This window comes from Lissotriton vulgaris, chromosome 4_2 (genome assembly GCF_964263255.1).
Source record: "Lissotriton vulgaris chromosome 4_2, aLisVul1.2, whole genome shotgun sequence".
Taxonomy (NCBI): domain Eukaryota; kingdom Metazoa; phylum Chordata; class Amphibia; order Caudata; family Salamandridae; genus Lissotriton; species Lissotriton vulgaris.
In genome coordinates this window covers 3,936,006-3,957,852 of record NC_141692.1, presented here as the reverse complement: position 1 = coordinate 3,957,852, position 21,847 = coordinate 3,936,006, and the positions used below count along the sequence as shown (strand labels likewise).

The 21,847-nt window shown below is 45.6% G+C and overlaps 1 protein-coding gene across 1 annotated transcript in view; it reads right to left on the bottom strand.

Annotated features, from left to right (window-relative positions):
* LOC147718103 (uncharacterized) overlaps window positions 1-21,847 on the bottom strand; it is a 50,801-nt gene that overhangs the window by 9,692 nt on the left and 19,262 nt on the right. Inside the window, exons 3-4 of the mRNA XM_086919187.1 lie at window positions 7,160-7,315; window positions 4,106-4,255 (exon numbers count right to left, since the gene is read on the bottom strand). Of these exons, the coding sequence (XP_086775313.1) occupies window positions 4,106-4,255; window positions 7,160-7,315 (306 nt within the window). The remainder of the gene's footprint in view (window positions 1-4,105; window positions 4,256-7,159; window positions 7,316-21,847) is intronic.

Sequence of the window (21,847 nt, the reverse complement as noted above, 5' to 3'; positions counted from 1 at the left end):
TGCCCCTTGCCACTCAGGACTCCGATGTCATTTGGCAAAGGTCTCCGGGGTGCATGGTGTAGATGGAGCTGCTCCCTCGGCTGATGAGCCTCGCTTGTTGTACTATATCCAATCCAAATCGAAATCCTGGTGAACAGCCTGTGAGTTCCTTTGCCTTAATGTAACTTTTGTACAAATGGCAGCTTGAGAAGGTTATTGCCTAAAGTTTTCCAGTGGCCTTTTAAGGTTGCACAGAAGCTGGCCTCCAGATAGCCTTTTGCTCTAATGGGGAAGATGTGAAAGATTCTCAGGAAAGAACACAAAGGATCTCTCAAGGCAGGAGTTGTGACATTCTCCCGGAAGGAAGGTCAACTATGGTGAGCTTCTTGGTCTTCTGAGGGATCTCCACGCGGGTCTATTAACATCTGTAAGGTATGTACCCTCTGAAGAATGCACATGGCAGTTTGAAATTAAATAGAGGTGTGCACCAAGGCTGTATCCTGACTCCTTTTCTTATTGTTTATATTAATCGTTGGAACAGGTTTTATGTGAGCATGGGTGAGATGTCCTAGAGGTGGTTGGCAGATTGCTCTCTGCTTTTCTAGACGCAGATGACACAGTTTTATTTGCATTCACGGCGTAGAGTCTCCAGCACCTTTTAGATAATTTTATTAATTTCATGGATAGCATACACCAGGCAACAAACTTAAAAAAGTCCCATGTTATTATTGTTGGCTCCTAGACCACTAGATCCTATGGGGTTTCAGCCAGCAGGCCCTGGAAATTATATTAGATTCAGGCCTTAGTTGGTATTCCTTGAGGAAGAGGAACACAATCAATTTAAAGAGAGCTATTTTTAGCCTTTAGGATTTGTAACGGCAGATGGGGACACCTTGTTATAGCCAAAGGGCATCAAAGCTGAAGAGGCGTGTCTTGGTGAGTGGGTGGCTAAGAACAACTGATAACCATTCACCTCCAAATTGTAGCCTGGGAGACCAAGTCCCGATCCTCAAAGGTTGCACCTGAGTCTACTGGACCTAGGTAAATCATTGGAGTGAAAACATTGCTACCAGTTAAGAAAGAAGGGTAGTTTCGCAGTAACTGGGGACCAGTAGGTCATTGGTAACTGTTTTTTGACTGGACTTCACACAGACTTGCCCCACAGTGTAAATGGACAGATGGATGGTCCTCAGGAAGACCCGAATGCTGGCTCAGCATCCTCAACATCCTTAAGCATCTTAAGCATCCTGCATCCCTGGCATCAGGACCACTCCATTGATGTCTGTGGCAGTTCAACCATAGCTGAATGTTTTGCCCACTCCACGCTCTGCTTGGAGCACGGAATTTAAAAAAACTCCAACAGGTGTGTGGTAGATTTTTTTCTTGCTTGCAGCAATAAGTTGGCAATCAAGAAAATTAAGCACTAGGCCACCTTACTGCCGCTTGCGTTAAGACAGCTGGCTCTCATGCTGTGGAAGCTGTCACTTGAGTAGAAAATCCACTCAAGGGTTAGAAAGAAGCAGCACTCTCTGGCGCACCATGTGGCGTCGCGTCCTGTGATTTTACAGCAAGGGCAATCTCCCAGGGCTAAAAATAATTGCATGCATCACGACTTACTGCAGCTCTGCTGCTCGCGTAATTCAAGGAAATTTTGCTGAGTTTTTGGGTAACTACGTGGGAAACTCAGTGAGTTACGTCCAGGCCTACCATAGATCATGGAATTGGACTAGAAACTGCTTTGACGGAAAGTTATCTGATTAGCAGCTGCCACCATAAACATAGGATGGTGGGGTGGATGGAGTAACATGGTAGGCGTTGCATGGAGTTTGGGGGCATTGAATATTAAAAAAATAATACTTACCTTTGCTTCCGGCAGCTCCAGTTTTGTATCTCCTTGTGCTGCCTCTCCTCTTTCTGTCTGCTGGTCCCAGCAGGCCATGGGACAGACTCCCTGTCCAATCCCCGAGCAGTGTAGGGAATGGTCTAAGCAGGCAGAAAAAACACCCTGCTCAGCCCAGGAAATCTGTGGGATTTCTCCAGCCAGCTGCTCAATGTAAATGGCTGGAGAAAACCTAAGTGCGCATGTGTGTTTTGGTCAGCCTGAGACGGCTGGCCAAAATACATATGTGCACTTAGAGAGGGGTGTGCTCCAGCACTCCTCCTCCCCCTCCAATACCTCGGCCCGCTCCTCCCAACAGCGCTGGTTAAGTACTGACAATTGAATATTAAAACGTTGCAAGAACATTGTTTTAATGTACATTTGCTAGCTCTGAGCCTGGCAATGGCGCAATGCTCCTCCGCCACTGCAGAGGAGTCGCCACTGTATCTGATCTTATTGGTCATCTCCATGCCAGAGCTGGTTGCCACAAATGTGCCTATATAGCTGTATTCAGGTTACTTTTCATGACTAAACCTAAATCGCAGGTTGCAGTAGTTTCCAATGATTTGTTGCTTAAGGGAACATCTTTGATGTAATGTTTGTTTGGAAAGTCATATTTCCAAGTCTCTATTTAAGGATGAATTTACTACCTTTTTTTTTATACATTAGAGGTTGATTTTTATTGTGTTGCATTTTCTTCTTATTCAACTGTTTTGGTACTTCTTAATGCTTCATGCTTATTCCTGTAATTAAGCCTGATTGCTCTAAGCCACACCTACCCAGAAGTGAGATAAGCTTTTACAAACAAACCGAGGAGTAGTTCCACCAGGTCTCAGTCAGAAAGGCCACTTTTGGGGCGGAGGTGTCGGGCAGATCCTAGCGCTCGATGGCATGTTTGTGAGCGGAGCAGGTGTTGAGGAGTATGCAGCGGAGGTGGTTGGATCCAGTCCTTGGCAGTTTTGTGGTTCTGTCGCAGGTGAAGCTGCAGGTGCAGCAGGAGAAGGGTCCATGGGTCCGATTCAGGAGGGCCTGGAAGCAGGTGTGGTTTCGGCCGTTGTTGAGTGTGTGGAGGCTGCTGGCATCATAGTGGAGTCTGGTGTTGTGGCGTTCGTGGGGTCCAGCGGTTCTGGTGCTGAGCGCGGTCCAGGCACGGACAGGCGAAGACGGCCTTGCCTTAGGCACACCTTCGGTGAACAGCGGCGAGCCCGCTTGGTGCATTCGCTGCGCTGTCTCCATTTGAAGGGGAGCTGGGAGGGAGGAGCAGCTGGGAGGCGGGAGGCAGGGGACTGCAAATGGGCATGGGGGCGGCGGCGGTGGTAAATGAGCAGTTGGCACGGGGTGGGGCGAGGGGAAGAGCAGCACCCAGGATTGGGCAGAAACAGACCCAGATGCAGGCACAAGCGCAGGTGGATCTGCAGCGGTGGAAGCGACCTACCTGGAAGGTCAAAGGTTGCATTATTGTTTTCAAAATATAAGATAACATCAGCAGTCAGATAGTGTAAAAACTCAAAGAAACCATATGTGAGAGAGGGATTTTGCTCCAGGGCTATTAGGCCAGACGTCACTCCTGATTGATCTGTCTTAGGTGCAAGGCGCTGAATGGTAGACTAGAAAGCACTTATGCTGCCCTCCTGTTGATCTCTGCACCCGGTGGCAGGCACCTTGAGGTACCTGAAACAGGGTACAGGGATGAACTGCACCCCTGCTCTTTGCAATGAGAGCATGCATGCTCCCATTGTAAAGTATTGACATTTTTTTTGCATCTTACTTGCTGGGATGGAACTGATGACAGGAGATCATTCACTTTCAGTTCCCAACCGATGTCGGACAGACTCCTCTCTGTCTGACATTGGAATCGGTCCCTAAGCGTTATCTCTTGAAGGAAAATTCTCACACCCATTTTGAATGCGAGGGGGCATATTCGTGCTAAGAAATAACGCTAATCATAGAATTACTCTTCTCACCAGTAATTGATTATGTATTATTTTCTGCATGATTACTCTACATTGAAATACACGAGTTGTACACATCCCTACTTATTTTGCAATGTTCAACCAGTATTTATGAGAACAAAAAACCTAGCTGGCTTTATCCAGTCTTCCAGAAGGAATATATTCTTCTGGAAAACCAGCTACTATCCATAAATTTGTGAATTGGAGAAGCATTTCAATTGCACAAAATGCAACTTAGTTTGGACATTTAGTGGCTTTAAGAAACTCAAAATTGCAAGAAAACGGTATAAGTCACCTGGCAAGGCCGCTTTTCCAGAGATGAAGCTACATGCCTTTTCCTCCCCAGTGCACAGAATCTCCTTTTCGATTGTGCAGGCATCTGCGGAATGGTAATTGAAGCACTCTCTACATTTATATCCATTGGGGCGTTCATCGACAGCGGGTGCTAAAGCAACAGAGAGTGGAACAAATGAGAAGACAAGTACTGGGCAGGTTATACCTCCTAAAAATCTATAACGTCAATCAATCAGCTAAACCTCATTTGTAAAGCGCATCACTGTAACCATTTGTGGAATTTGGGCTATGTGTTTCTGTCAAAGAGCCAGGTATTGGGTCTCATTCGGAAGTCTGCCAGTAAAGGGGCTGTATGGAGCTGGGTGAAGGGGAGGCTGTTACAAGTCTTGGCAACAGTGTAGAAGAAGCAGTCAACTCTGCGGCTGCGATGGATGCGGGAGGCATGAATGTGTATGCAGAGACTAGCGCAGGTGTCTATCGGTTTGATGGAAGTTCAGTCAATGGTTGAGGTGGGCCGGTCCTAGGTCATGGAGGGCATTATAGGTGTGTGGAAGGATATTGAAATGGTCTTTATTATAGATGGGGGCCTGTAAAGGTCTCTCAGGTGGGAGGAGATACAAGTTCACTTGGGGAAGTTCTGGATGAGTCTGGCTGCAACATTCTGTATGGTCTGGAGTCTTGTGAGTAGCTGGGTGGAGATGCGTGCGTAGAGGGCATAGCTGTAGTCGAGGTGGCTAGTGACGAGGGTCAGAGTGATGAGCTTTCTGATTTTGGTTGGGATTCATCTGAGGATTCTGTGGAGCAAGCGTAGTGTGTGGCAGCAGGAGGAGACGACTGCATTGACTTGTCTTTTGATGATCAGTTGGCTGTCGAGGATGATGTTGAGGCTGCATGCATGGTCGGTCAGTGTTGGCGGGGGTCCGAGTTCTGAATGCCATCAGCTGTGGTCCCATGTGGAGGTGTTCTTCCTCAAATTCATGACTTCAGTTTTGTCAGAGTTTAGTTGGAGGCAGTTGTCTCTCATCCATGTGCTTACATTGATCTTGATGTTGTAGTAGTTGGTTTTGGCTTTGGAGGAGTCCTCAGTGAGTGAGACACTCAATTGAATGTTGTCTGCGTAGGAGATTATGTTGAGTCCATGAGGGGTCATGTAGATGTTGAACAGGGTGGGGCAGAGGGGTGATCCTTGCAGTATGACACAATTAATATCTTTTGGTGTCGAGATGAAGGTGAGCAGTCAGATGCTCTGTGTACGTTCTGTAAGGAAGGTGGTGATCCACTTGAGGGAGTCTTGCTGTATGCCTATGTTGTGGAGTCTGTTGATGAGAGTGTTGTGGGAGACTCGGTTGAATGCCATGGAGAGGTTGATTAGATTCAGGTCCACAGGTTCTCCATGGTCGAGGAGTGTTCTGACGTCATTTGTGGAGGCATTCCACTTGGTCTCAGTGCTGTGGTTGGCATGGAATCTTGATAAAATGGCATTCAGTTGGTAGGTTAGTCCAGGATTTTAGTGAACTGCTGGTTGATGACTGGTTAATGGCTTATTGAGACCTTTGGCTGGGTTAGGGCACAGGGAGATCAGACAATAATGTTTGATGTTGTTGGGGTCAGCGGAGGATTTCTTTAGGGGGGTCTGACATCTGCGTGTTTCCATCTGTTCAGATAGGTTGCTGTGGAGGAGAAGGTATTTAGTATGCTGGTGAGTTGTGTGCTGATTAGGTTCAGTGCAGGGTTGTAGAGGTGGTGGGGGCAGTGGTCAGTGGGAGCTCTGGAGTGAATGGTAGGCATATTGGCTGTGATGGTAAGGGCGGAGTGTGGTGACCATCTGGTGATGGTTTGGCTGGTGTTCACTGGTGAATTGAGGTCATCGGGGTTGAGTGTGGTTAGTTGAATGTTGAAAATATTGTAGATGTTGTTGACCTTGCTTTGGGAGCAGTCTGAGAGGATGTTGCAGAGTTTTTGGGAGGGCAGGAAGGTGTTCTCTTTGGCTATTTTGAACAGTTTCTTTGTGTGGTTGGCAGCGGAGTTGATGTAGGTTGTGATGGCTGTAGTCTTGGCTTCTTTGATGTGCTGGTGATAGTTGCTGAGTACTGTTTTGTGAGCTACTCTGTCAACAGGGCTCTTGGTGCCACACCATCGTGTCTCCAATTGATGGCAGTTGCGCTTTGTGGTCCTGCTTTCTGGTGTGTACCTGCTTGCATTATTTGGAGCTCTTGTTGGGTTTTGTAGGATTCACTGAACATAGTCTGTATGTCTGCAGTGTTATGGTAGCCAGAGTTTCAGGCTGTATGCACCCTGTACATCTGCAGGGTTATGGTGCTCGCAGTCACTGCCGGTACATACCCTGTATTTCACCAGCATTATAGCATTCAGATTTTTATACTGTGCGTACCTTGAATGTCTGCAATATTATAGTAGTATGAGTCTCAGCCTCTACATACCCTGTGTGTCCACAGTATTGTGGTATTCAGAGTCTCAGTTTGTACATAGCGTGTGTGTACACAGCTTTATGGTAGTAAGAGTCTCAGCCTGTATGTACCCTCTATATCTGCAGTGTTATGGTTGTCGGAATCTCGGCCTGTATGTACCATGTATGTCTGCAGCGCAATGGCAGTCAGAGTCTTAGCCTGTATGTACCGTATTTATATCCACCATTACATTAGTCAGAGTTGTATTATGGTCTACTGATCCAAACCATTCAGCATCTCAGCCTGTACATACCCTGTATATCCATGTTAGTTGGAGTCTCAGCCTATACATACCATGATGTATGCAGCATTATGGTGGGTAAAGTCTCCGACTGCAGGTACCCTGTATGTCTGCAGCATTATGATAGTCGGAGTCTCAGCCTGTACGTACATTGTATATCTGCAGTGTTATGGCAGTCAGAGTCTCAGCATGTACGTACCCTGTATATTTGCAATGTTATAGTAATCAGAGCCTCAGCCTGTACATACCCTGTATGTCTGCAGCATATTGATAATCGGAGTCTCAGCCTGTACGTACCCTATATATCTGCAGTGTTATAGTAGTCGAAGCCTCAGCCTGTACGTACCCTGTATAGCTCCACCGTTGCAAAAGTCAGAGTCGCAGCATGTTCTACTTATCCGAATCGCAGTGAGGGATGCCCTGAAGGAGAGGGTTTTACCACAGGCAGTTCTGCTGGAGGGAGTACCACAATCCTTAAATGCAGTTAGAGTGTTCTTACTTCCTGTAAGAAAGCATATATTTTTCAATTAGCAAAAAGATTTAATCTGCCGGATGCGATCTGGACATGCATGGCTGATCTGATGTTACCAGTATTTTAGAATTTCATGCAGGTTTCTTATATGCTTATTTTCAAAGTACAAACACTGATGCACATTATTAATGTTTTCAATTAATCTAATTTTTTGGGTAAAACATTTGTTTGTTCTCTCAGAATGTTATTTGAACATGGGGAGTATCTCTTTGGCCTGAGGATATTAAATCAGTGGCTTCAAGAGGTCCTTGGAGAGTTCCTTGAGCTGCCCTTCCTCACTCTGAGAACAGTCCAAGGCTCGTTCTAGAAGGTGACATGGGTTGGAAACTCAAAACTCAATAATTCACAGAATAAAACTCAATACATATTTATCTACTCATTGTTTTTATGTTTAAAGTTATTTTTTCAAAAGCATTTTAAGGCACACAAACTTTATGCTACACATAGAATCAAAATGAATCAATCATTCAATCAGTCAGCATTTATTAAGCGCAACACTGTTACCCCGGGAGTATCTGGGCTCTGTGTCTCAGTCGAAGAGCCAGGTTCTGGAGTCTTTTTCGGAAGTCTGTCAGCAAAGGGGAGCATACGGAGCTGGAGGGAAATGTTGTTCCAGGTCTTGGCTGTGATGTAGGAGAAGAAACAGCCATCACTGCGGATGTGGCAGATGGAGAGGTTGTGTGAATCTGAGGGTGAGTGAAGAGAAGCGTCGGTGTCTGGTGGGTTGCTGCAAGTTTAATTGATGGCTGGTCTAAGGTCATGGAGGGCTTTGTAGGTGTGCATGTGGATCTTAAACTAGTATATTTCCTAGGTGGGGAGCCAGTGGAGGTCTCTCAAGTGGGGGACAATGTGGGCTAATTTGGGGAGGTTCATAGTCAATTGGCTGTTCTGGATGATACAAAGGTTGCATGCGTAGTCATCGGTGAATGAGGCGCTGTTGAGACGCAGTTGAGATGACTCAGATTCAAAGCGAGGAGAGTGCTGGGAGGAGCGGAGAGAGAAGTGTACACAGCCACCGTCACCGAGGTACAGCGCAGCGCGGGGGGGCGGTGGACACAGCCAGCAAATATTCCCCCTTCTCCCTCCCTCGTGAGACACAGCCTGATAACGGCAAACGGCAAGCGGCAGTGGCAGCAGCGGAACGAGCCGCGACCCGCGAGGAGTCAGCGGCGCGTGCAAGCTGCTACCTGCGTGGAGCCGCGAGGAGGGAGCAGCTACGCCGTGGGAGCGAAGAGAGGTGAGGCGGGGGTCGCGAGAGGGTAGTTTGAGCCGCGAGCGCTATCAGCGGCATTAGCAGCCTGAATATTCATCTCTACCCCCACTGAACCCACCTCTACCGGCCTCTCCGACATACCAGAACGCCAGAAGTAAGCGCCGCCGCAGCTGGCAGTGGAGCGCTCCCCTGCGAGCTCCGTGTGCCCCGCGGCCGGGCCTCTCAATCACCTCAAAGGAGCCGCAAACTTCCTTCAAAGCGCCAAAACCCCCGGGCATGTCTGAGCACGGCGGAGAGCCGCAGAGAGCTACGAGTCACCCTACAGCGCGGTGGAGATCTGCAACTTGGCCCACAGAGCGGCGGAGATCCACCCCACTGTACACCTGACACGCCTGAGCACGCCGGAGAGCCGCAAGTTGATCCACAGCACGGCAGAGAGCCGTGAGCCGACCCACAGCGCAGCGGGAGCTACGAACCGCCTTTCAGTGCACTCCGGTGCAGCAGGAGCAGCGAGTTCACCTCCAGCACCGTCGGAGGAGTGAGTTGAGGAGCAATAGGAGCGCGAGAGCAAGCAGCAGCAGGAGCGCATTGGGGCACAACAAGCGAACCCGAACTGGATCCCTACTCTTTGTGAGCCCACAACTCAAGGCCACCTAAAAGCCTCCCTCACCATCGTAGGCTCAACCAACCACCAACCAAGCTGCATCTGCAACAAGAGGTCAACACAGATCCCAGTTACAAGATCAAAATCAGCCGCAGATGCCCACAGTGGTGAAGCTTCAGCAGGACGTAAAATGAACGGTCCAAGTAATCATTGTACAAACGCCCCGAATCCAGGCAACCTCCCCGAGGCCTCTAAGGTACCGAATAACCAAAAATACACCAACTCAGGCCTCATAACAACTACCTGCTTCCAAGGTCTCTAAACAACCTATCAGTCAACGACAGGACAGACCGCTTAGGAAACAGCCCAAGTGTCTGGGACGATTTTTCTCCTACTCCAACAATTACTCAGGGCCCTTGCCAGACAGAGACTAATAGCAAATCGCTCCCTCACCATAACATGGCTGTTACCAACAATCCCACCACACTGTGGTCGGGCCCCGACTTGGCTTTTTACACCACCACAGGATCTGCCCCAGGAGTCCCCCATCAACTACTTGACACTGACAACTCCAATCCAGCTTCAAGCCGGGACACCAGAACTACAACAACTGAGGCATTAATACATCAACCCCATTCACCTATTTGGCAAGCCTCTTCACCGAATGTAGCTACATGTTCTCCCGTTGCTTAAAAAAAACAAGACCCGGGAGAACTTTCAGCATCCTTTTAAAGCAACTCGAAATCAAAATCAAGCAAACCTTGGAGTCTACCCCACAGCTGTACAGATTATCCAGTGGGACAAATTATCAACACCACACCCCTGAAAACACAGAGAACTCCAGCTTCATGGGCGCCACAGAATCACCAAAAATCATTAATCCACAATATCACCCGGGCTAAAGCCTTACTCTGGCAATCCTCTAAGATGGAGCTACAAATGGACCTGTTACAGACAATAGCAACACGCCTATCTGAGCTTAAAGGAAAAATGGACTATATCGCAAACCAGATTTCCAACTCTCAAACTACCTGTTCATGCTCATGTGAGGCTATTGTGGACCAATGGGCAAATCTACCTGCCGTTCTGACCACCTTAGCTGACTCAGTTCGCGTTTCAAGATTCCCTACTGGACCTTCCTCACTACCGGCTTCAACTAACTCACACACGGAATCAACTAACAACTTAGTCAACTGACCCGTAGACCTCACAGTCAGCACAACAAAAAATCTGCAGCTGATCCTACTTGCTCCTTCTAGCCCAACACTCTCAACGCAGATCACACCTACTGCATCACATCCCTAAACTAGCTGTCAAACAATAGAAGAACCTGAAGCAGCCTTAGTGCTCAACCAAAAAGGCAGCCCCACTTTCTAGGAAAGCAAAGAAAAAGCTAAAGAAAGCACAAAAGAGGGAAAAATCTAAACACTGAGTAGCATCTTTCACCACCCGTACACACATAACCAACCCACCCACCAGCTCAGCTAAGCTGTATCCAATCTTCATGAAAAAAACATTAAGTAAGAAAGACGAAGAAGTGGCACCAATTAACTTACAACCAAAATCACTAAAGATCAAGAGTCCTGCTGAAGACCCAACCAGCGAGGCGCCTCCCCTTACCGCCTCTCTAATTCACTCCCACAACAAATCAAAAGGCGAGGTCTGCTCCACGACTACTGGTCTTGAACATGCAGTAGTCCCAGGCGCAGGGAAAAGCCCTGCTCCCGGACCACCAACATCAACTACCCTCCTAAGGCCTATCCGGAGGTCACTGAGCAACCACCCTCTACTATTACATATAACACAAATATGGAGTACCAACAGACGGCAACATCCCTTCTCGGACCCACGGCTATCAGTACCCTCTCAATACACAGACCAACATCTGTGCCTGATAGCCAAGCTACATCAGGCACCTCAAGGATCAGCAGCCGCCTAAAACCAGAAGAGGCGACCGCCGTACTCACTCCAAGATACCACGCTAAAGGCAACCACGACGTTTTGAACAGAGGTAACATTTTGCGTCTGTTTAACCACATCCCATCCCTGAATCATATACGATCTGCAGACATCGCCTGGGTGAAATTTTTAAGTCTGCCAGGCGATTCCCACGACGAGTCAACAATGGTGGGGCTAAATCAACAGATACACTTGACTGCAATGCTACGCGAAGCAAATCAACTTGCAGACTGGGGCATAGAGATCAGGCCCCAACCGTAAGACAGATACCCTCATGTGCTAGCTGAAAATCCCCAAAACACTTATTCCATCCTAAAGTGCGGAGAAGACCCGGGCCCCGGACACTATCTGGCCAATATTCCTCATCAGCAAGATCATCTGAGGATCATTTGCTCCAGTAACCAGAGAAGGGTCCTTTCCAGCTCTCAGGTCATCAACCAATCAGGACATCAGGTCGAAAACGGTTGACAGTCAGCCCGATAGTATCTTTGACAGCCTCAAAGACAAAACAAATTACATTTGGAATAATCAAATTAATGATCTTACAATCATATCCTGGAATCCCCGGCTGTGGAGTACCTTCAAAGCGCGACCTAATCTGCCTTCAGGAAACATGGGCAACCACCACGACCAATAAAATTATTGGGTTGGCGCACAGGCGATAGTTTCATGAACGTTTTTGAAAACAAATACATCCTCAACCAAGAAACCTGGAAGAAAAATGCACTAGTATTTTTGAGATTCATTGATGACATTTTTATACTTTGGCAAGGTACTTTTCAAGATCTACAGACAGCAATCATCCAACTCAATTCCATTACTTACACCATTGACAAAAGATCAATTGCATACTTGGATGTACTACTCATATGTAAAAGAAACAGGATAGAAACCACTTTGTACAAAAAACCCACAGATCACAATAACCTACTTCATTACAGAAGCTTCCACCAAACTCCACTCAAAGATAACTTACCAACTTCTCAACTTTACAGAGTAAAGAGAATTGTATCTGAGGAAGAAGAATTACAAATTCAGATGAAAAATATGATATCGAGGTTCGAAGACAGAGGATACCCCAAAGCAGTCTTGGATAAAGCCTTACAAAAATGCACATCTAAAACCAGAACCGAATTTTTGAAACCAACAGTAAAAAGCAAAGCTCTCAAAACTGTAATAATATCGAAATACTCTACTCATAGTCATCAGTACAAGAAAATTGTAAAGAATCACTGGCCACTCCTCACGAATGAACCCGATTTTCAAACCATGATTGCCCAACAACCCACATTTGGTTTTACACGCAGCAAAATCATTCCGGACATTCTAAAAAAAAGTGGTGAAACAGGGACAGAGAATTACGAAGGTACCATACCATGTTATAACTGCAGTTGCTGTAATGACATCATTAAGGGTAACACGATGACACACCCCATGAAAGGAACTACCATTAAATTAAGAACTACAGCCACTTGTGATTCACAAAATGTAATATACTATCTCAAATGTCCCTGTGGACTGATATATGTGGGCAAAACCATTAGGAAAATCAAGATTCGTGTATCAACACACAAGAGTAATATCTGATCGAACAATATTCGATCCACAGTTGCGACACATTTCAATGAAAGACACCACAACATAAGCCGATTGAAATTTGCTGTACTTGAAACTGTCATGAAAGTTCCAGGAAGAGACATAAACAGAACTCTACTACAGAGAGAAAATCCTTGGATATATTTTCTCAATTCTATGAAACCGAACGGACTCAATGACAGATTAGAATTTGCATGCTATCTTTAACCCTGGATTAATAGGTACCCAATGAAAGACATGTCTTGATTGTTTTTATCACATTTCACAATGCCTTTAATTTAATACATTTAATTCATTTGATTTTATTTCATTACTCAGTTATATTGCAGCAAGTTTAGAATCATAGACTAGATTTTGATTGTATTTTGATAATCTTCACACAATGATTACCATTTACTAATACTCTCATTCCTTCACCATTCTAAGATGGCGCTCATACTAACATTTTGACACTAACCAGTTCTATCTTGATCTCCAAACAATCTAATCGGAGTGAAAGCTGGTTCGTCTCCGACTCCGACTTGACCGCGCTGGAGAATTCCACAGTAAACGCTTCACCATACGATGGCAGGTAAGACACATTGTGTTCTTACATTAGTTTATTCGATGGACACAATACACTAGAAATCATTCTGCTCGTAAACACTGGCATGTTCTAACTTTAGTATGACCATAGACTAACAACACACTCCACTTTCTACAACACCAACATTATTTTTAATTTATACCTTGGTACACACACCGATTGTATTATTCACCACCACCCAGAGATAATGACCCGATTCTGATAATCACACAGGATTCACTCGTTTATTTACCGCTTTCACTCTTCTTCAATCACTTTCTCAAACTTTATTAGCAACAAATGAACCTCATTATTATTTTTTTGTGTCAGATTTCTTAAGTAAGATTATAACATTGTATACCTACACTTTTGTAGGAAGATATCCTCCAAATGAGATCATTGCCTTATTTTGTTTAGATATTCCCCTGACGAAGTGCACTTAGTGCACGAAATGCATTTGGAACGCCTTGTGGATGAATGCGGAAAAGTATAATTTCTACTCAGAACAAAGTCGAATGGAAAATAAGATATTATATAAGAAGTTAATGAATACAATTTACTTCTGAATAAACACAATAAGTTCATCTAAAGAAAGATCCTCATCGAATTATTTGATTCAAGATTTACACGCTATATATCGGATCAAGAGTTGTGCCACGAGGGTCACAACTAACCAGAGGATGCTTCTATTCAACCACCACTACCGCCTTTCCAGGATATTACGAATTCCATGTCCCAGCTACGAGACAGAACATCTTTGGGCGGCCAATGGCGGTCTCTCGGTTTACATCAAGCACTCTTGCAGACTGGAAGCAACTATGGTAGGATCTGAATCATCCGGAAACCAAGTAGTATGCATTAACGGACTAAAAAACTATAACAACCCGCTTCATTTGCTTCTCTTCAACTGCTATGTCAATCCTGGCCTTTACCCGAGGAACCAAGCTCTGGACGCCCTGGCAGCCACAATCGGAGACGTTCTCAATAAATACCCCAACCACAACCCTCTTATAGCTGGGGACTTCAATAACAGATTGCTTGATAAATTAGAAAATGAAAACAATCCCGCCAAAGAGGTTGTGCTTCTACAAGCTCTATTTAAAGCCAACTTAACAAAAGCAAACTACTACACATGGACACCCCCTCCAACTTATAGAAACTTCTCCACTATCGACTATTTGTTCATCGGAAACACGCTTGCACTCTACCTAAGTGATTTTAACATCGATCACCGAACTGAGAGCGATCACAGGCCTTTAAGAGCTTCCTTCAGTCTCTCCCTCACCGCATCCTGCAGATTCACACCAATTGGCGAACCCACAGGCGAGGAAAATGAGCAATCTCCACGCAGGATTAAATGGTCCATCAACTTATGCTCAAAACTGGCCGATTGGGTAACGAAAAACGCTCAACTAAAAAGCGTTATTGGCCCAGAAGCCATTTTAAATCATTGGCCAACTCTCCTGAGTGATTTGCATCAGGCTCTGGGGGGCTCTTCCGCCGCTCAAAAAAAGCGGACGTCAAAGGCTCTCAATCAACCCTCTAATGAGGAAACATCTGAAAACAAACGAAAGAGGCAAATTGGCCTAAATAGTAGGAAAAAAGTAGAAAGAGCTGCCCAGCAAACCACAAAAGGGCCACATAGAGCAGCTTGCAAGAAACGAGCATGAGCCCAACAGAACAAACGCATAGAGGAAGCCTGGCAAAAAATGTTCTTCCTCCTAAAGGAAAGAAATCCAGCACAATTTTGGAGGTATATCAATCAGCTCAGTAACAATGGCCACACTGGAGAAAACTGAGTTCCTAAAAACGTATGGGTGGAGCATATTAATCAACTTTACAATGGCGGGGTAAGGGAGCATTCATCCACCCCTACGCCTCTAGCCCCACTCAACGGAAATACCCCGGGTCTGGCCTTACCTGAAAACGCAGTAAGTAAGATCATCAGCCGCATGAAGAACGATGGGGCACCAGGGCCAAATGGAATACCTGCAGCAGTCTTCAAAAAATGTCAGCAGTTTTGGGTAAAACTCCTTACACCCCTTTTTGCACATGCTTTTCTCACAGCAAAATTCCACCTTCCTGGCAGGGCTCAATTCTACACCCCTACGCCTCTAGCCCCACTCAACGGAAATACCCCGGGTCTGGCCTTACCTGAAAACGCAGTAAGTAAGATCATCAGCCCCATGAAGAACGATGGGGCACCAGGGCCAAATGGAATACCTGCAGCAGTCTTCAAAAAATGTCAGCAGTTTTGGGTAGAACTCCTTACACCCCTTTTTGCACATGCTTTTCTCACAGCAAAATTCCACCTTCCTGGCAGGGCTCAATTCTACACCCAATCCACAAAAAGGGCAATCTCTCAAATCCGGCCAATTATAGACTAATAGCCTTGCTAGACATTGAAGCCAAAGCTTACGCCCGCGTTTTACTTACGGAACTAGAAAATTGGGCCAGCGAAAATAACATCCTGCCTCACTCCCAGTCAGGCTTTAGAGCAGGCTGCTCCACGAAGGACAACATAATAGCACTGTCCTACCTGTCGCGGAAAGCTACCCTGGCTAACCAGCTACCTTTATTCTGCTGCTTCATGGACTACAGCGCAGCCTTCAACAGAGTCAATTGAGGGACGCTGTGGAACAAATTAAATTCCTGGGGAATCCCATCTCCTCTTCTCTAGCCTTGAAATCCTTGCACCAGAAAACCTGGGTTAGGATTAAAACTAGCACACAAACATTATCTAAAAAATTGCAACTGAAAACGGCCGAAAACAAGGCTGTGTACTTGCCCCGCTACTATTCAACCTCTACACCGCTGACTTACCAAAGGAATTAGCAGGTGCAGCCCTGGCTGCCCCAAAACTGGGCAGGCTGCGTCTACAGACAATGCAATATGCCGACGACATCATCATCATGGACCACACGAAAATCAGATTGCAAAGATCGCTCACTGCTCTCAATAAATATAATACAAAGAACCATCTTGTGATGAACAAATCCAAAACCAAAATTTTTAACTTTGGGAGCTAAAAAAAAGAGAAAAATTTTACTTGGAGAGCAGGGGGATCACAAATAGCGACCATCACCAGCTACAACTACTTAGGAGTTTTTGTTTCAACGCCAGGGCAAACCAAGCAGCACACCTCAGACACTTAAGGCCTAAGGGTATGGGGATCATTCACAGCCTGAGGCGCTTGAATCGTCATTTGCACAGCCCTTCAACCGAACCAATCCTAAGGGTGCTACGGGCCAAATTACTACCTGCAGTGACCTACGGCCATTTGGCCTTTCCCGGGAAAATGGACGAATTTCTGGGAAACTTACAAATAAAAGCTTATAAGAAAATCTTCTCCGTCCCGCAGCACGCGAGGAGGTCGAGGATGAGACTCGAGCTGGGACTGACATGAGCAAACCTTTAATGCCTGTGAGACCTAATCAAATTCTACATACACACCTTATGAGCACCAGGACAATCTCTGAAAGAGCAACTGCAAGCTGTGTTTAAGGACGAACACTCCCTTTGGCATAAACAGTTGCACCTCGCCAGTTCCACACTAAAGATTGAACCAACCTCTCTCACTAACCCAACTATCCCCCTGTCAATGTGGAAAAAAACAATAACAAAACAAATCATCTCAGTTTCATTTCAGACTGACGTCGCCGGGCTATCTAAAAACGAACTTTTCACCGCTTTGAATGAATCATATATCAAAGGGAAACCTCAGCTATACTTTAACTACTCCCTCAATCCCCAGTCTCGCAACAAAATATTATACATGAGGCTGCTAGCCCTACCAATCTTTGACTTTAACCCACAGTGGGCTCGGTGGAACGAGCAGCCCATTTGCAGGCTTTGCAATTACATGCACGAGTCCAGGCTCCATCTGCTTTGCTGCTGCCCATTCTTTGCTACCGACCGATGCCACCTACTGATCAGTCTTTTGGGAACAATCACTGAGACACTGTAGGGAAGCATCGACTTTGTGTTTTAGCAACAATTCAGCCCAGGCTTTAGTAAGCGGTACAAAAGGGGGTGGTAATGAACGGAGCATCTGAACCAATCAAAAACACTCACACCCAGTCAAAAGATCTGGGTTTAATCCATCACCGTTCTTTAGCCCACTCTGCCACCCCAGTTCTTATGATTGATTCAGATGCTCCGTCCATCACCAGGGCCAGTCCTGGCGCAGGATATTGTCCAGTTGTCAGTGCGGTGAGCGGTGACAAGTTGGTGATGGTTTGGCTGGTCTTTGCTGGTTGAATGACCTCATCTGGGTTGATGCCGGCACGTTGGATGTTGAAATTGTTGGTGATATTGCGGTGGAAGTAGAATGAGAGGGTGTCACAGAGTTCTTGGGAGGGGTGGATGGCGTTTTCCATGGCTGTCAGGTTGGAGAAATATTTGACTATTTTGAAGAGTTTCTTTGTATGGTTGCAAGCAAAGTTGATGTGGGTGTTGATGGCTGCTTTCTTGGCTTCATTGATGTGCCAGTTATAGTTGCTGGGGGGTTGTTTAGTGTGCAGCTCTGGCAGCGAGGTCCTGAGATTTGAAATGAACCAGCTGGCATGTTTGGGGCTCTTATTTGTTTTTGTAGGTTTCAGCGGGGTGACTATGTCGGTACAGTCGATGATCCAGGTGGAAAAGTTCTGCACAGCCTGGTCAAAGTCTGTTGAGGCCCCAGGTTTACAGGTGCTTAGGCGTCGGAGAGGGTGAAGTGTACCAAGGTGTGATCAGTTCAGTTGAGTTCTGTCGTGTGGCTTAATTCAATTCTGTTGCTGGACGTGAAGACAGTGTTGAGTGTGTGTTCAGCTTTGTGCATGGGTTCAGTGACCCATTGGTTGAGGCAGATGCTGTTCAGATTCTCCAGGCGGATACGGAGTTGGCGCTGTTGGGTTAGTCAATGTGGAAGTTGAACTGCCGCGTAGGAGTTGGTGATGTAAGTCAATTGCTTGGAGGGGAGTTGATGAGATTTGGGATGGCTTAGCAGAAAGTACTCTTAGTCCTGGGGGTCTGTAGGCTAGTGTTACTCTTATTGTGATCTTCATGTCAGTTGGTAGTAGGAAGTTGAGGTGTTCCATGAGAGGTGTGGGGATATCATTGGTTATGGTGCATCTGATGGTTTTCCTGAAGATGCCGGGGATGACTCTGCCTCTTTTGTGGTGCAGTCATGGTGTATCATCCTATAGCCTTCTGGAGTGGGGGTGGTGATGTCAGGTTTCGAGGAGGGGTTGAGCCGTGTTTCAGTGATGAAGTCAACAACCATGGAGAGAGTGCTGATGGTGTTCCAGATTTCTGTGGCGTGTTTGAAAAGTGAGTGGGATTTGAGAAGGATACAGTGGAGCGGTTACAGGGTGGTCTTGGTCTTGTGGGCCGGAGGGTTATTTGTCACAGGAGAAGTGGCAGTATCGGCAGGTGAATAGTCCTTTGGTGGATCATGGGGAGGAGGAGATACAACTGTGTCAATGTCCGGGGTCCTGGCACAGGAAATCCTAGCAGTGTACTATCAGGTGGCTGGAGGGCCATTCCTGGTGCAGGATATTGTCCACTGGCAGTACATTGGCAGCGCGTTGGCGAAGTTTGTGTGGGTCTGTGAGTGGGTGTTGACTGGGTGTTTTTTTCATTAAGGCAGGATTTGAAAATCCATTGCCAAATCACAAGGGAGCTGCGATGAGCTCCGCAGTGGATCCCCAAATCCATGCATATGTGTAAAAAACATGTTTTGAGGAAATTTCTTCCATATCATTGCTCTCTGTGACTCCTGTATGTGTGACGGGTGAAGGGGAAGCATATCCTTCACCCCCCCCTCCTCCTTAATTGAAAACCTGTGAAAATATTCTTCACACCTTGTATGTATTCCAAATAGAACTGAAATTCTTGCTGCCTATAATGCCTTTCGGCAATGCAGGAAGTTGCTTTGCTGGCCCCTTAATTGTAAACTAGCTAAGCAACAGTTTATGAACCATGCGAAAGGTAAAATCTGATCCTTACAAGTACTTTCAAAAGTGTCCCAAGCCCGACCAGCTAGCCAATACCTCACGTTCTACTACAGAGTAGGTCGACTCATAACCACAGATGGCACGCAAAGCAAAAGCTATCCCCAGTTCTCTTTCTTTCCTTACCTGCCACAAAACAACCTCCAAACCGTGTTAACTGGTATTGGTCAACACACCTGACAGTTCATGTATTTCAAACTGTTTAAAGGGAATCGCATTCACCAACTCCTTTTTGATGAAATCAAATTCCAAATTTAAGTTCTCGCTCAACAAGACCTCATAAGATTTTTCTTCTCACTACAGTTGGGGATGAAATATGCATAGGATTATAGCATTCTATATAACAAATGCAATTGATCTTGGGTCTCTGGTATAGGGAAGTCCCTGATTGCTTTAACAAGATTCTCCTTTGGTTCCACACCTTGGGTCAAGAGCTTATTACCAAGATAATCCACTGATTACTTTGGTTACCTACACTTACTAGCCCTCAGAGTAACCACTCTCTTTATCAAAATGGTCAATATTACTCCCAACGTTTTGTCATGCAACTCTTCATATCTTCAAAAAAACAAAGTATAGTCCTAAAAACACTTTACGTGGGAAACACTCTTGATCATCAGCTCAACAGCTCTCTGGAAAATCGCAGATGCCAAACCAAATTTTGCTCCAGCATGGGTGACAAAAGATGTTAAATGGCGACTCTCACTATGTGATCTGGTGATATGCTGATGACAAATTTAACGCAAAAATCCTAGCGCCCTTCAAGGAACTCAACATCTCAGTGATATTGGGCAGGGATTGTCTATCCACCCATATTCTCTCATTCCTCAGAATCTCATTGCTTTTCCTAGTTAACATCACTGGCAATAGCCATTCTGAACCCTCGATGGGCTCGATAATACTCTCTTCACACAAAGAATCCTACTCCTGTTTCAATTTTTCTCTCTTAGTGAGGAGTATAGGTCTAGGTTTATGCACAACCACACCTGCATCAAAATTCCAGACAAAACATCAGGAAAAGCTGTTTACTCTACCAAGTTTCCCACTAAACACCTCTGGAAATGCTTCCACACAGACATGCACTCGTTCTTCAACACGGTCTGCTCAGGGCTGGTCAGATCAAAAATAAGGCCCAAATTCATTTGCTCTAAACACTCCAGCAGACAAGACCTATCTTTAGATTCATCAATAATGCAATATTTGCTGTTTTCTTTGAAACTCATAGTGCCATCAAATTCACACCAAACGTCCACTGGTTCATTCCCATAGGCAAGTGGTTTTGCATGAGATTGCCTCAATGTGACATTATCAGATGCCTTCCACTCCTCTGGACTAACCATGGGCCGGTGAACGCCACTATGCACATGAAGTATGTGGAGTTGTCCACACTCTGCAGAGCACGTGAAGCTCCCAAACACTCTGATCTGCTTAGTTTTCATCCTCGTTCGCGCTCATCAATGGCAAGTTGGCGGGCAAGGAAAATCCATCTCCTGGCAAGATTTTTCCTTGCTCGTGCTCGCCAAGGTCTAAATGGCAAGCGAGGTAAATCAGCTTCCTTGTCAGATTTTTTCACGCTGGTAGTTGAATTTCTCAATGCGAGTGGTTGCGGCAGGTTGCAAAAGCTGCTACTTGAGTAGGAAATCTTCTCAAGCAGCAGAAAGGAGCCTGCGCTCTGTTGCGTTGTGCAGCGTGGGACAAACACCTGGTGCTCAAAATCGCTGTGAACGGCATAACCTTAATGCAGAACTCCGCTAACTCTGCCCAGCCTTACTCTGGACCAAGTAGAGTGAAAAGTTAACTGTATTCTGCTATCATTGAAATAGGAACCTTTGAAATTTTGTTTTGGCAAAAATTGTCTTTTGAATAAGCCTATATCCACTCTCAATATACCACCAACTCCTATACTCCCTTCAGTCAGACATACCTCCTCAGAATCATTCCTGGCCATTATCAGATATCCCTCTTCAGAGTCCGCAACACTAGGATTGACTTCAATAGTGAAAATCTTCTTAGGGTGGAGTCTAATGCTGGCTACCTTGGATTCAAAAACTCTGCCATAATGCCCCCTTCTGTTGCATTTCATGCAACATTTATCCCCTGCAGGACAAAAGGTGAGATTGCCCAAAGGAATTCTGCCACCACATTTGTAATACTCAAAGGTTTTCTGCTTTCCTTCCTCCCTGCTTTATTAAACAAATTTGCTGTCACCAAAGCATGCCCTTATTGTTGTAAAGCCATTTCTTCCATGTCATGATATATTGCAGATAGCACACTAAGATCACTTACAAAACTTTTCTGTTTTCCTTTCACATTCCTCCCAAATTCTTTTTCAACACATTCTCGATCACCACAGCATGCACTTGTGCTTCTAAGGCAATTTGTTTCCTGTATACTGCTGTTGTCTCTTCACTCCTGGCTATTTCCACAGCTTTCTCGAAAGGTAAAATATCAATAGTTAACAATTTCTCCTGAGATTTCCAATTATTTTTCTTTTCCTCCAACTGATCCCCTATCATCTCATACTCACACGTTTTTTGATCACATTGCAGCTTGCACCCTGAGATCGCTTAAG